The sequence below is a fragment of the Microcaecilia unicolor genome, chromosome 1 (assembly GCF_901765095.1).
Source record: "Microcaecilia unicolor chromosome 1, aMicUni1.1, whole genome shotgun sequence".
NCBI classification, from domain to species: Eukaryota; Metazoa; Chordata; class Amphibia; order Gymnophiona; family Siphonopidae; genus Microcaecilia; species Microcaecilia unicolor.
In genome coordinates this window covers 435,064,065-435,077,579 of record NC_044031.1, presented here as the reverse complement: position 1 = coordinate 435,077,579, position 13,515 = coordinate 435,064,065, and the positions used below count along the sequence as shown (strand labels likewise).

At 43.4% G+C, this 13,515-nt stretch overlaps 1 protein-coding gene across 5 annotated transcripts in view; it reads right to left on the bottom strand.

Annotated features, from left to right (window-relative positions):
- LDLRAD4 (low density lipoprotein receptor class A domain containing 4) overlaps positions 1–13,515 on the bottom strand; it is an 819,180-nt gene that overhangs the window by 3,012 nt on the left and 802,653 nt on the right. For 4 of the 5 annotated variants that reach the window (XM_030212482.1, XM_030212489.1, XM_030212508.1 and 1 more), the window contains one exon: positions 13,401–13,454. The exons of the other annotated variant lie outside the window; for it this stretch is intronic. In XM_030212482.1, coding sequence (XP_030068342.1) covers positions 13,401–13,454 — 54 coding nt within the window. The remainder of the gene's footprint in view (positions 1–13,400; positions 13,455–13,515) is intronic. 5 annotated transcript variants of the gene reach the window in all.

Genomic DNA, 13,515 nt, shown 5'->3' with positions numbered 1-13,515 from the left:
TTCGTGAAAAAACAGGGTCCAGGAAAAGTGCCCTAAATTCTAGTTACAAACGTATCCATTATCGGCGAAAGGCACCCATCTCTGTTCGGGTGATAACCACGCCCCAGTTCCGCCTTCACCACGCCTCCGACACGCCCCCTTCAACTTTGTCCGCATCCGCGACGGAGTGCAGTTGAAAGCGTCCAAAGTTCGGCTTTCGATTATACCGCTTTATTTGTTTTTGTGAGAAAAACGCCCATCTCCCGATTTAGGTCGGAACTTGGGCGTTTTTCTCGTTCGATTATAAGCAGGATAATAAAATAAATACTGCATGCTTAGCGCATGCAGATGAAAAAAATTATCAAAGAACATTTTAACATTTTCCATGTTAGGACATTTTTGCTGAATAAGGAATGCATTAGTGCCTAACACAGTTTAGTAAAAGGGCCCCTAAAAAACAGATACGGCATGATATAAATATGCACTCCTTACTTGCTGAACAGTAGGGAGGTTACAGCGGAAGCGAGATACTGCAACAGATGCTAAGCATGCCAGAAAGAAACTGCAGCAGTAGGGCTTGAGCCAGAAGACCAAACCAGTCTGCTATGTCTGGTCAGGATGGCATGTGCAAATGAATTTGCTATGTCTCTGATCAGGGAACCTCTGTGGAAAAGAGCCATTTGAGCTATACAGGGGCAGCATGCAGCAGGAAGTCTGCTGTGTCTTCCAAGGTCCTTTCAGGAAAAGCCTGCTATAAATAGGCACTCCATATAAGAGACTTGAACAGGAAAAGCCTCCCCAGCCCAACTGCAACCTTCTCCTCCTTGCCGCTTGCATGCCTCCCAAGCCCACTGTTTTCTCAGGTCTGCAGCAGCAAAACAATAAACAGAAACAAGGTGCAGGGCTATTACCTTATGCTGGCTCTACTGGTCCTGCCCCCTCTAACAGGTAGGACTGGCAGAGCAAGCAGTGGCATACACAAGGTAATGTTTTGTATTACTTCTTGGTATGCCTATTTCTATTTGTTGTTTGCCACTGCTGCTGCAGACTTGGGAAGGCAGCAAGCCCAGAGAAGGTACTGGTGAATGGGGAGGAGAAAAGAGAAAGAGACAGGGCAATGCTGGATGGAAGAGTTGGTGTGTGTGTGTGTGTGTGTGGGGGGGGGGGGGGGAGAGACCCTAGTGGCCCAAGGATCAATTCCCCACGCTATTCTGAAACAGTGCCCTAAAAACAGCATGGGGAATTAACTCCTCAATGATCAATGCTAATAACATGCAAATTTATGCACGTTATTAGCGTTGATCGTCCGGCGATAGTACAGGAGGATTGTGCTTGAGCATGCACTCAGGCACAATCCTCCCACACTTGTTTGACAGGTCCAGGCTGTCAAAAGCTCGACCTGTCAAATAGGGGCTGGAGGTCCGTGGGACCTCCGGACCCCCCTCCAAAAGTGAGGCCCTGGTGGCCTAGTGCCCCCTTAACCCCAACCCCCCTTCCCCAAATCCCTGGTGGCCACAGTGGTATGCCACACCACCCACCCTCATGGTGTAGCGGACTCCTTCCTCCGTACCTCCGTGTTGGATGAGGCAGTAGAACACTCCCTCCTCTTTCCAGTGCTGCCTTCTTGGTATGCTCGAGACTAGATGTTTTACTTGGATTTAGCTCACACCTTTCTCAGTAGTAGCTCAAAGTGAGTTACATTCAGATACAGAAGATATTTTCTTGTCCTTGGAGGGCTAACAATTGAAATTTGTACCTGAGTAAATTGAGACTTAAATGACTAGTCCAAGATCTCAAGAAGTGGCAGTGTAATTTTAACCCTGACATTTCTGTTTCTAAGCCTGCTGCTCTAACTGATAGGTACAGATAATACATATTCAAAACATGTTTAGTTACTCAACAATAAACTAAAGACCAGCAGATATGTACACTAGTGTCTATTTGGCAACCTACTGAAAAATGAATAGGCAGACGACACAGTGAAGCAGTCCATCCCTGCTGTGTTCAAAATGCCTCCACAGTTCTTTTGCTGCTGACACAGGCGTCCCCCCTCCCCCCCCAGCGCAAGGATTTAAACTTGCCCCACTACACCCCATTCTACAGTGTCCTGGCCCCTCCCCACTTTAGCCTCCCCAAACATTTGAGTCACCAACCACTTATGCTGCCACAGCAGAAGGGCAAAGGTGCTGTGCAGCTCATAGCTCACGTACTCAATGTCTCTCAACATAAACGAGGGCAGAAACATGTTAGGGGCCCAGAAACTGCAGCAGGAAATTTGCTCTGATTCTACGGAAAATGACAAATTATGTGGTGGCTGCAGTGGCCAGGGAATTGAGACAAACTAGGAGTTTTCTGTCCGATATTCAAAACGATTTAAGTGGACTAGAGAGGCTCCTGCCCACTTGGACCTCTGGGGTTCTCTCTGTCTCCGCCTGCTGGTGGGGAGACATGGCCCATGGGTCTCTGGATTGATCTGTGGGATGCTATGGCAGTTCTGTAATTTTGTTCTTTAAAATAATAGTCTCTCTACCATTTTGCCCAGTACAGACATCAAGCTCACCTCTACGAAGCCCAGAAAGCCTCTAGGGACAAAGTGCCTGAATTTAAATTTTCCTTCAGCAGGGAAAGAGGCAAAACTAATATACCAATTGTAGACCCTACCCCAAAAATGGCCTACCAACTGGTCCCCAGCTACACAAGGTGCTTCCATCTACCATCTGCTGGAGGCTGAGAAATTACTAGGTAAAAACTTATTTCTCTCCACCAATTCTTTGTAATCCCAATTACTATGTAAGCCGCATTGAACCTGCTTTGAATGGGAAAGCGCGGGGTACAAATGTAATAAATAAATAAATCGCTTGTCCGTGGCTAACCATGAGTATTCACTGACACTTAACTGGTTACGGCCACTGAATATGTGCGGTTAGCACCTGAGCTGAAACCAGCTAATTTGTAGGTGTTCCATGGGCAGAGTTGACACTTCTACTACTACTACTACTACTACTACTACTTAGCATTTCTATAGTGCTGCCAGGGTTACGCAGCACTGTACAAGTTTAAACATGGGGAAGGACAGTCCCTGCTCAAGAGAGCTTACAATCTAAAGGTAACAAACTATGTAGTCAGTGTAGGTAACATGAATGGGGAGGTGGTTAGGCGCAAAAGGCAAGGGAGAAGAGATGGGCTTTGAGTAAGGACTTGAAAATGGGCAGGGAGGGCGCATGGCGTATGGGCTCGGGAAGTCTGTTCCAGGCATAAGGTGATGCGAGGCAGAAGGGGCGGAGTCTGGAGTTAGCGGGGGTGGAGACGGGGAAAAAATAGGAGTGATTTGTCCTGAGAGCGGAGGTTACGCGTGGGAACATAGGGGGAGAGGAGGGTAGAGAGGTAATGGGGGGCTGCAGATTGAGTGCACTTGAAGGTCAATAGGAGAAGCTTGAACTGTATACGGTAGCGGATCGGGAGCCAGTGAAGCGACTTGAGGAGAGGGGTGATATGAGAGTATCGGTTCACACGGTAGATAAGACATGCGGCGGAATTTTGGACGGATTGAAGGGGGGATAGGTGGCTACGCGGGAGACCAGCGAGGAGAAGGTTGCAATAGTCAAGACGAGAGGTAACGAGCGAGTGGACGAGGGTTCGGGTGGTCTGTTCCGAGAGGAATGGGTGAATTTTGCTAATATTAAAGAGGAAGAAGCGACAGGTCTTAGCTGTCTGCTGGATATAGGCAGAAAAGGAGAGGGAGGAGTCGAAAATGACTCCGAGATTGCGGGCTGAAGAGACAGGGAGGATGAGGGCATTGTCAACAGAGATGGAAAGTGGGGGAAGAGGAGAGGAGGGTTTGGGTGGAAAGACAAGGAGCTCAGTCTTTGCCATGTTCAGTGCTGATATTCAGCCCTCAACTGCATAAGATAACAGTTTAAATTGCACTGCATACATAGCAGTCCTATCTCTAAGCGGTTCAGCTTTTGAGGTTAAGGGCTGAATATTGATTTAACCACATAAGATTTAGGGCCCTGTTTACTAAGCATTTTAGCGTGTGTTAAAAATTAGCACACGCTAACCGTGTAGATGCCCACAGATGTCCATTTAACAGCACTGGAATTCAAATACCAGAGATATAATACAATGTTAGCATAATACTAATGATACACCTAATAAGCATGCATTAGAACATTCAACTAACATAGATATAATGCTAAACATGTTCTACAATATGGCTTACCATATAGCTGAGGGACCAAGTGCAGATATAAGATATAATACTAGGGCTCCTACTAATGCAAGTAATTTATAGAATACTGTAAGTTATGTGGGTCCCTGTTGAATGGAGATGCTTGTGCTTAAAGCAGCTCCATTGCTGGTATAACTGCGAAGCCTAAATATTAAATGCTTTGATACTAGGATATGCTGCTATTCTATAATGCAAGAGCTCTCAATTGGTATATTGCAACACAGACCAGCAGGGATGTGTGCTGTGGGGCAGGGGTAAACGGAGCAGTAGTTCCAAGGGGAGAGTGGCAGCAGGTCAACACAGGAAAAGGAGATGTGGCTACATAAATCCCACATCAAAACAGACGGAGCCACAAAAATTACTAAAGTTGCCGTCAGCAGTTGACAAACAAAAAAACAGGTTTTCATTTTTGGTCAGGCCACACACTGGAATTGAAAACCTGGTAAGCATGGTTTGCTGTTGGCAACCAGGGGAAGGAGCATGGCTCACATTAAGTTAACGAACAACACTGGGTTTGTATAACCACACCTCTTACCGATGAGCTGTGTTTTATGCTGCCATCCTCCCCTTGGAGCTGCAGCATATTGGAGGAGCAGATGCTGCACTTTTGAGGGAGGGAGGGGAGAGAAAAGGGACAGGGAGAGGAGACTATGGTTAGTGGGTCCTGGCACAGGATTACCACTTCAACGGCTCAACTAGATTAAACAAAGGAAACTACTGGGTGAAACAAGAGTTCCCAGCACTGTTCCCTCTAAACTGAGCGGAAGTCCTCCGACTGCACTGCTGCCAGTGGGGGGTGGTGCTTCAATGTTGTGTTTTCAATTGCTAGGGAAAAGCAGGTTCCCTGAAATCTTGCAGGGCTTGCCTATCCCTCACTATTGAAAATGTGCTAGTGAAACAGCGCCCTCCACTGGCAGTACTCCCACTCAGCTTAGAGGGAACAGTAGTGGGTCCAAGTTTTATTAATACTTATTACTTCGCCTACTGGCATACCATTCAGGCGGTTCAAAATATAAGTACACAGGATACAGTGTACATAGAAATGTAGAACAACAAAAAGTTTACACTATCAGAAAATAGTAGGGATATAGGTATAGTATTTGTGTGTTTCCAAACTGGTCTACCATGGTCCCTTGTCAAAAGTTATATAGCTAGCAGCAATATTCAGCCACTATCTGGATAACTTTATCCATTCAGTACAAACAGCAGTCATGAGTGGAGGAGTGACCTAGTGGTTAGGGTGGTGGACTTTGGTCCTGAGGAACTGAGTTCGATTCCCACTTCAGGCACAGGCAGCTCCTTGTAACTCTGGGCAAGTCACTTAACCCTCCATTGCCCCACGTAAGCCGCATTGAGCCTGCCATGAGTGGGAAAGCACGGGATACAAATGTAAGAAAAAAAAATTTGCTTGTATATTCAGTGGCCCCATTTAGGTGGATAGTGCCACTAAATTATCTGGCATACAGATAAGAAGACTGATCATACAATTATTTTTATGTTCGAATGTGCAGAGCAATTCTTTAACTGGGTGCTTGCAGTTTCATGCACCTTTTGCATGTAAGTGCACAGAACAATGGCACTTAGCACATAAGTGCATGCTGTGTTATTGTATATTATAGAAAGTAAATGCCTCGGCACATAACTGCATGGAGGCATACATGTGGACGGCACATGGGAGGGACATGAGTGCATCTCCAATTTGCATGGAACAATGAGGTACACCCATTTACACCAGCCATTGATCTGGCATAGAAGATCACACCTACCTTTAGATGCACCATTGCCAACTTATGCCATTATTCTAGCACAGCATCCTGGCGCAGAGATGCTGTTAAAGAATTGGCGCTCAGTGCGTGGCATTGCCACACCCACCTGGAGGTGCCCAGTTATAACACTGCCCCCTTTTTCTATAAAAGTCACCAAAAATTGCGAGCGCAAATTTGAGCATGCGCCCAATTTGTATGTGCGCAATTTAATTGGATAACTAGCTAATTAACACCAATAATTAGGTTTTTAACTACCAATTATTGGCACTAATTAGATTTAATTGGCATTTATGTGCCTATAATTTTCACACGATCTGAAAAAGAGGTTGCAGAAATGGAAGGGTCATGGGCGTAATGAGGGCATACCTAAAATTAACACATGCTGTTATAGAATAACAGGCATACATGCCTAAACTTTAGGCGCAAACATTTGCACCACATATCAGTTGGTGCAAATGGCCATACCTAAAGTTAGGCACAATTTCTGCGCGTAAGTGGTATTCTATAAACTGCATCAAACTTTAAGTGTGGCTTATAGAATAGTGACTTTTTCTATGCCAATTTTTTTGGCACCATACAGTGGGGGAAATAAGTATTTGATCCCTTGCTGATTTTGTAAGTTTGCCCACTGACAAAGACATGAGCAGCCCATAATTGAAGGGTAGGTTATTGGTAACAGTGAGAGATAGCACATCACAAATTAAATCCGGAAAATCACATTGTGGAAAGTATATGAATTTATTTGCATTCTGCAGAGGGAAATAAGTATTTGATCCCCCACCAACCAGTAAGAGATCTGGCCCCTACAGACCAGGTAGATGCTCCAAATCAACTCGTTACCTGCATGACAGACAGCTGTCGGCAATGGTCACCTGTATGAAAGACACCTGTCCACAGACTCAGTGAATCAGTCAGACTCTAACCTCTACAAAATGGCCAAGAGCAAGGAGCTGTCTAAGGATGTCAGGGACAAGATCATACACCTGCACAAGGCTGGAATGGGCTACAAAACCATCAGTAAGACGCTGGGCGAGAAGGAGACAACTGTTGGTGCCATAGTAAGAAAATGGAAGAAGTACAAAATGACTGTCAATCGACAAAGATCTGGGGCTCCACGCAAAATCTCACCTCGTGGGGTATCCTTGATCATGAGGAAGGTTAGAAATCAGCCTACAACTACAAGGGGGGAACTTGTCAATGATCTCAAGGCAGCTGGGACCACTGTCACCACGAAAACCATTGGTAACACATTGCGACATAATGGATTGCAATCCTGCAGTGCCCGCAAGGTCCCCCTGCTCCGGAAGGCACATGTGACGACCCGTCTGAAGTTTGCCAGTGAACACCTGGATGATGCCGAGAGTGATTGGGAGAAGGTGCTGTGGTCAGATGAGACAAAAATTGAGCTCTTTGGCATGAACTCAACTCGCCGTGTTTGGAGGAAGAGAAATGCTGCCTATGACCCAAAGAACACCGTCCCCACTGTCAAGCATGGAGGTGGAAATGTTATGTTTTGGGGGTGTTTCTCTGCTAAGGGCACAGGACTACTTCACCGCATCAATGGGAGAATGGATGGGGACATGTACCGTACAATTCTGAGTGACAACCTCCTTCCCTCCGCCAGGGCCTTAAAAATGGGTCGTGGCTGGGTCTTCCAGCACGACAATGACCCAAAACATACAGCCAAGGCAACAAAGGAGTGGCTCAGGAAGAAGCACATTAGGGTCATGGAGTGGCCTAGCCAGTCACCAGACCTTAATCCCATTGAAAACTTATGGAGGGAGCTGAAGCTGCGAGTTGCCAAGCGACAGCCCAGAACTCTTAATGATTTAGAGATGATCTGCAAAGAGGAGTGGACCAAAATTCCTCCTGACATGTGTGCAAACCTCATCATCAACTACAGAAGACGTCTGACCGCTGTGCTTGCCAACAAGGGTTTTGCCACCAAGTATTAGGTCTTGTTTGCCAGAGGGATTAAATACTTATTTCCCTCTGCAGAATGCAAATAAATTCATATACTTTCCACAATGTGATTTTCCGGATTTAATTTGTGATGTGCTATCTCTCACTGTTACCAATAACCTACCCTTCAATTATGGGCTGCTCATGTCTTTGTCAGTGGGCAAACTTACAAAATCAGCAAGGGATCAAATACTTATTTCCCCCACTGTATATAGAATCTAGCCCTTGATGTCTAAATATGGAGAAAGAACAAAGATACTACTGACAAATCCAAATGGAAGTCAGCCTTCCGACGCTACAAAACGAAGGTAGCTGATTCAAAACATCAGTACTATAGCAGCCTAATAGGTCAATATGATCTTGACAACATAAAATGTTCTCCTTACTTAAAAGAACTAGTTTCCAGTAATAATGATGAACATTCACAGAAAGCGTCCCACCGCCCAAGACCTTGCTGATCATTTTGCCAATAAGATCCCCTAAATTAGGTCTGAACTATCTAAAGCTACTCCAACAGAGGAAAATACTCCAACCCATAGTTCAGCCTCAATCGCCGGAGATCCTACAGTCCAAGGACTCAAAACTGGGAATCTTTTCAACCAGTAACAGTTAAGAATGTAAGATCTGTTGAAATGCTCCCAAGCCAACTGCTCCTTGGATCAATGCCCAAAATACCTACTCAAATCCATCCCTATGGAAGCAGTAAAACTGGTTACTCGATGATCTCAATGAGCTGTTAAAAATTGGCTCTCTTCCTTCTGATATGGGCAAAACTGTTCTCACCCTGCTGTTGAAGGGATCTGAGCTAAATGTAACATCATTTGCAAACTAGTGTGCAGTGACAAGCATACCTGTTTTTACTAAAGTATTAAGTAGAGGAGTGTGGTAGCCGTGTTAGTCCACTGTTAAGGTTATCAATAGAAATCAAACAAAATAAAACATGGAAAAGAAAATAAGATGATACCTTTTTTATTGGACATAACTTAATACATTTCTTGATTAGCTTTCGAAGGTTGCCCTTCTTCGTCAGATCGGAAATAAGCAAATGTGCTAGCTGACAGTGTATATAAGTGAGAAACATTCAAGCATTGCTATGACAGTCTGACAGGGTGGGAGGATGGGGGTGGGTAGGAAGTATGCATGGGGACATCAAAGTATACCATTGGTATTCTAACAGGGTGGGTGTGGACAGGTGAGGGGAGGGTGATCAACAGAGACATACAGCTTTATGGTTTATAATGGGCTAGGAACCCCAGGTCCTTGTTAAGTCCTTTCTGTTGGGTGTTAAAATATTCAATCATTCTGACTTCAAAGGTCTTACGTTCTTGTATGGTTTTAAAGTTACCTTTGAGGATTCTCACTGTGAAGTCACTGGTGCAGTGTCCTGGTCTTGTAAAATGTTGCCCAACAGGCGTGGGAACCCTGCTGGCACCAGCATTGTTTATATGATGTCTATGTAAATTGAATCTTGTCTTAAGCATCTGGCCTGTTTCTCCAATATAGCATCCTTCATTACATTTTTTACACTGAATGATATATACCACATTGGAAGATGAGCAAGTGAAAGATCCCTTTATGTTGAATGTCTTTCCTTTGTGGATGACTTTGGGGTCCTGTGAAATATTTTGGCATAGTTTGCAACTGGATAAATTACAGGGAAGTGTGCCCTTCTGTTCCTTTTCAGTCTGTGAAGAAAGTTTACTTCTGATTAGCTTGTGTTTTAAATTGGGTGGCTGTCGGAAGGCCAGTACTGGTGGGGATGGGAATATCTCTTTCAGTAATTCATCCTCCTGGAGTATAGGTTGTAGATCTCTTATGATTTTCCTCAGTTTTTCCAGCTCTGGATTGTATGTCACTACAAGCGGGATTCTGTCTGTGGATTTTTTCTTTTTGTACTGTAGCAGATTCTCCCTGGGTGTTTTGAGGGAGGAGGCAATTTTCTTGGAGATTATTTTGGGGTTGTAGCCCTTCTGTTTGAAGGATTCAGTCAGGGTTTTAAGGTGTCTGTCTCTGTCCCCTGGGTCAGAGCAGATACGGTGGTATCTTGTGGCTTGGCTGTAAATGATGGATCTTTTTGTATGTGAAGGATGGAAGCTGGAGTTGTGGAGATAGCTACATCTGTCTGTGGGTTTCTTGTATACAGATGTTTGTATACAGCCATCACTGATTGAGACTGTGGTGTCCAAAAAATTGACTTTTTCTGGGGAGTAGTCAATTTTGAATCTGATTGTAGGATGGTATGTATTGAATGCAGAATAAAATTGTTTCAGAGTTTCTTCACCCTCCGTCCAAATCATAAAAATGTCATCGATGTACCGGTAGTATTTTAGAGGTTTGGTCTGGTGTGTATTCAGAAATGTCTCTTCCAGCTCAGCCATAAAAAGGTTGGCATATTGGGGTGCTGTCCTGGTGCCCATCGCAGTGCCCATTATTTGCAGATAGATATCATTGTTAAAGTGGAAGTAGTTGTGAGTTAAAATGAATTTGATTAATTTTGTAATAGTTTCTGGAGAGTATTGATGGTTCAGTGTGGATTTTTTTAGGAGTCTTCCACATGCAGCTATGCCATCCGCATGTGGAATGTTGCTGTATAGTGATTCTACATCCATCGTGACCAGAAGGGTGTTAGGTGGTAGTTGCTTGATATTTTTCAATTTATTCAGAAAGTCTGTGGTGTCTTGTATGAAGCTGTTAGTTTTGTGTACGAGAGGTTTCAGAATTCCCTCTATGAATCCAGATATTTCTTCCGTGAGTGTGCCAATACCTGATATGATTGGTCTGCCAGGGTTTCCCAGTTTGTGAATCTTGGGTAGCATGTAAAATGTGCCTACGGAAGGTTGATTTGGTATGAGTTTCTTCAGGTGAGGTTGCGCTTGTGTAGGAAATGTTTTGATAAGGTCTTTCAGCTGTTTTGTGTAGTCCTGTGTGGGGTCCTCAGTTAGTTTCCTGTAGTATTTATTGTCTGAGAGCTGTTTGTGGCCCTCTTCAATGTATTTTTGTATGTCCATAATTACCACTGTGCCTCCTTTGTCTGCGGGTTTGATGATAATGCGTTCGTTAGTTTGTAGGGTTCTTATGGCCGCTCTTTCTGGTGGGGTAAGATTGTACAGAATTCTTTTTTGTTTGTTGGAGAGTTGTGATTTAACCCTATGTCTGAAACTTTCTATGTAGTTATCCAGTTTGTAGTTTTGTCCCTCCTGTGGGGTGAAATAAGTGTTCTTCTGTTTAAGACTGTATTTTGGATCATTTGATGTCTCTCTATTGTGGAAATGTGCTTTAAGACGCATTTTTCTGAAGAATTCTTCTAGGTCTGAATATAGCTGGATTTTATCTAGGTTATTCGATGGGCAGAATGAGAGCCCTTTGGAAAGCACAGAGATCTCATGTTGTGATAATTGATGGTTCGAGAGGTTTATTATCCCCATTTGGTTTGCATCTGTAAAGGTGTGATCAGTATTCCCTGGTTTGTTTGGGCTCTGATTTTCACATGCCTCAGATGTGTATCCAAGTGTCTCCAAAGTGTCTGGAGCTGTTGGTTCTGCAGAGCTGTAGCTATTCAAGGATAAGCAGTTTCTCTCTCTTTGATTTTGAAGAAGAGAATATAGCTTTATTTCCTTTTTGCGGATAGCAATGTATTGTTTTTCTCCCTGGATGTTATGTAGGTCCTCTTTAAGTTGGTTCACAAGGTGTGGATGTAATTCCTCCATGTTCCTCATGGTTACATCCCTTTGGGTTTGTATTATTCTTTTTTTCTTGTAGAGTTGATGTATAAGTTCATTTCTTAATTTCTGACTAGTGCGTTTGTAGAGTTTCTCTGCATAGTCAGAATTGTAAGTAGTAGCCAAAGGATTTTTGATCCTCAGTCCTTTGGGAATGATGCCATTCTTCTTGCAGATTGTAGAAACCTACATCAGTAAACAACTCTCTATATATCTGAAAAAATGTTCTATATTACACTGGTCAAATTTGGCTTCAGATCGTCACATAGTACGGAATCATTGCTGCTAGTTCTAACTACATATGTCAAACAACACCTATGCAAAGGTGACCAAGCAATTCTTCTCCAATTTAATATAATCGGAAGTGTTCAATGCGGTTGACCACACACTGCTACTCCAATGCCTGGATCAGATAGGAAAAACAGGAACTGTGATCAAATGGTACAGTGAATTCCTTGCAAATTAAAGCTATTCTGTGAAGCAAAACAACTACTGGTCTCCCGCAGGGATCTCCCCTCTCACCTATCCTGTTCAATCTCTTTATGTCATCCCTTGCCTCAATACACCTGGGTCTTAATGAACTACTATTATCCTACGCGGATGACATCCTGCTTCTCTCACCAGTGACGGTATCAAACAAAAATACAACTCAGTCTGTGGAAAATGGTATGATTGCTGTAAGCACCTGGGCTCTGACCAATAAACTGAAACTGAATGTCCTGTGGTTCCAAAATCAGGGAGTTGACGTCCCATCATCAATATCTTTGTCCAATGGTCAAAGTTTTAGTCGAGTCTGAAACCAGAGTACTAGGGGTCTTGCTTGATTCTTCACTCACCTTCTCTTCCCATATTAAACAGCTATGAAAAAAAAACCCAAAATGAGACAGCTACGTCTAGTCAGATCATTCTTTGCACTACTTGTCCAAATGTTAGACCTACCCTACTTGTTCTATTTCTTGGTATTAAGTGTCAAAATCAGAAAAAACTGCAAATCATACAGAATACTGCTGCTAGACTAATATACAGACTTGAATAGATATACTAGTGTTTCAACTCATTTTAACAAACTGCACTGGCTTCCCATAGCAGAAAGACTTGGGTTCAAAGCTACTTGTTTAGTTTTTCAAATCTTACAGGGTTTCACCTCTGAACTAAGACCACTTTACTTGGTCCAGTCTAACAGACTGAAAGAACAACTGATGCTAGCATAACCGTTTCAAAAGACAATTTTGAACTCAGATTTTCAGCTCTCTATTCCCTGTACTTGGAGTTAAAATATGGAACTGGAACTCTACCTATTGCCAACAGAACAGAAAACAGCTATCTTAGCTTCAGGAAGAGGCTAAAAACCTTTCTCTTCTCAAGGTCTACTTCATAACAATCCATTGACTTCTACCTCCCAGTATCATTCATTATCCTTTCCTATAATGCTATTGGTCTCTAATTGTTCTCATGCCTCACACTAACATTATTGGCTTTGTCACACCTAGAATATAAACCGCACTGAACCCTAGATAGGGGCTATTAGAGGTATACAAGAATTGATTTTATTTTATTTTTGTGCATGTTAATGTTGCAATGCTAATCAGACTACCCAAGATAACAAAATCATTGGATTTTGGTTGCGTTTCTTTTCATATTCAAATAATTTTCTAATACTGTTCCTGAAAGTGCCAGGCTTTTTAATCAGTTTGTTTGTTTACTGGAAGCAGTGCAGCAGGGCATAAAAGAAAGACATCATACCTCTGAAAGACCTGGTCGTGATACGGAGCTTTCTGAAGGCCACAGGCACCCTTCCTGGCAAAGGAGGAAGAAAAGGAAAGCAATTAACTTCCCATAGCACCCTTCCCTGATAATG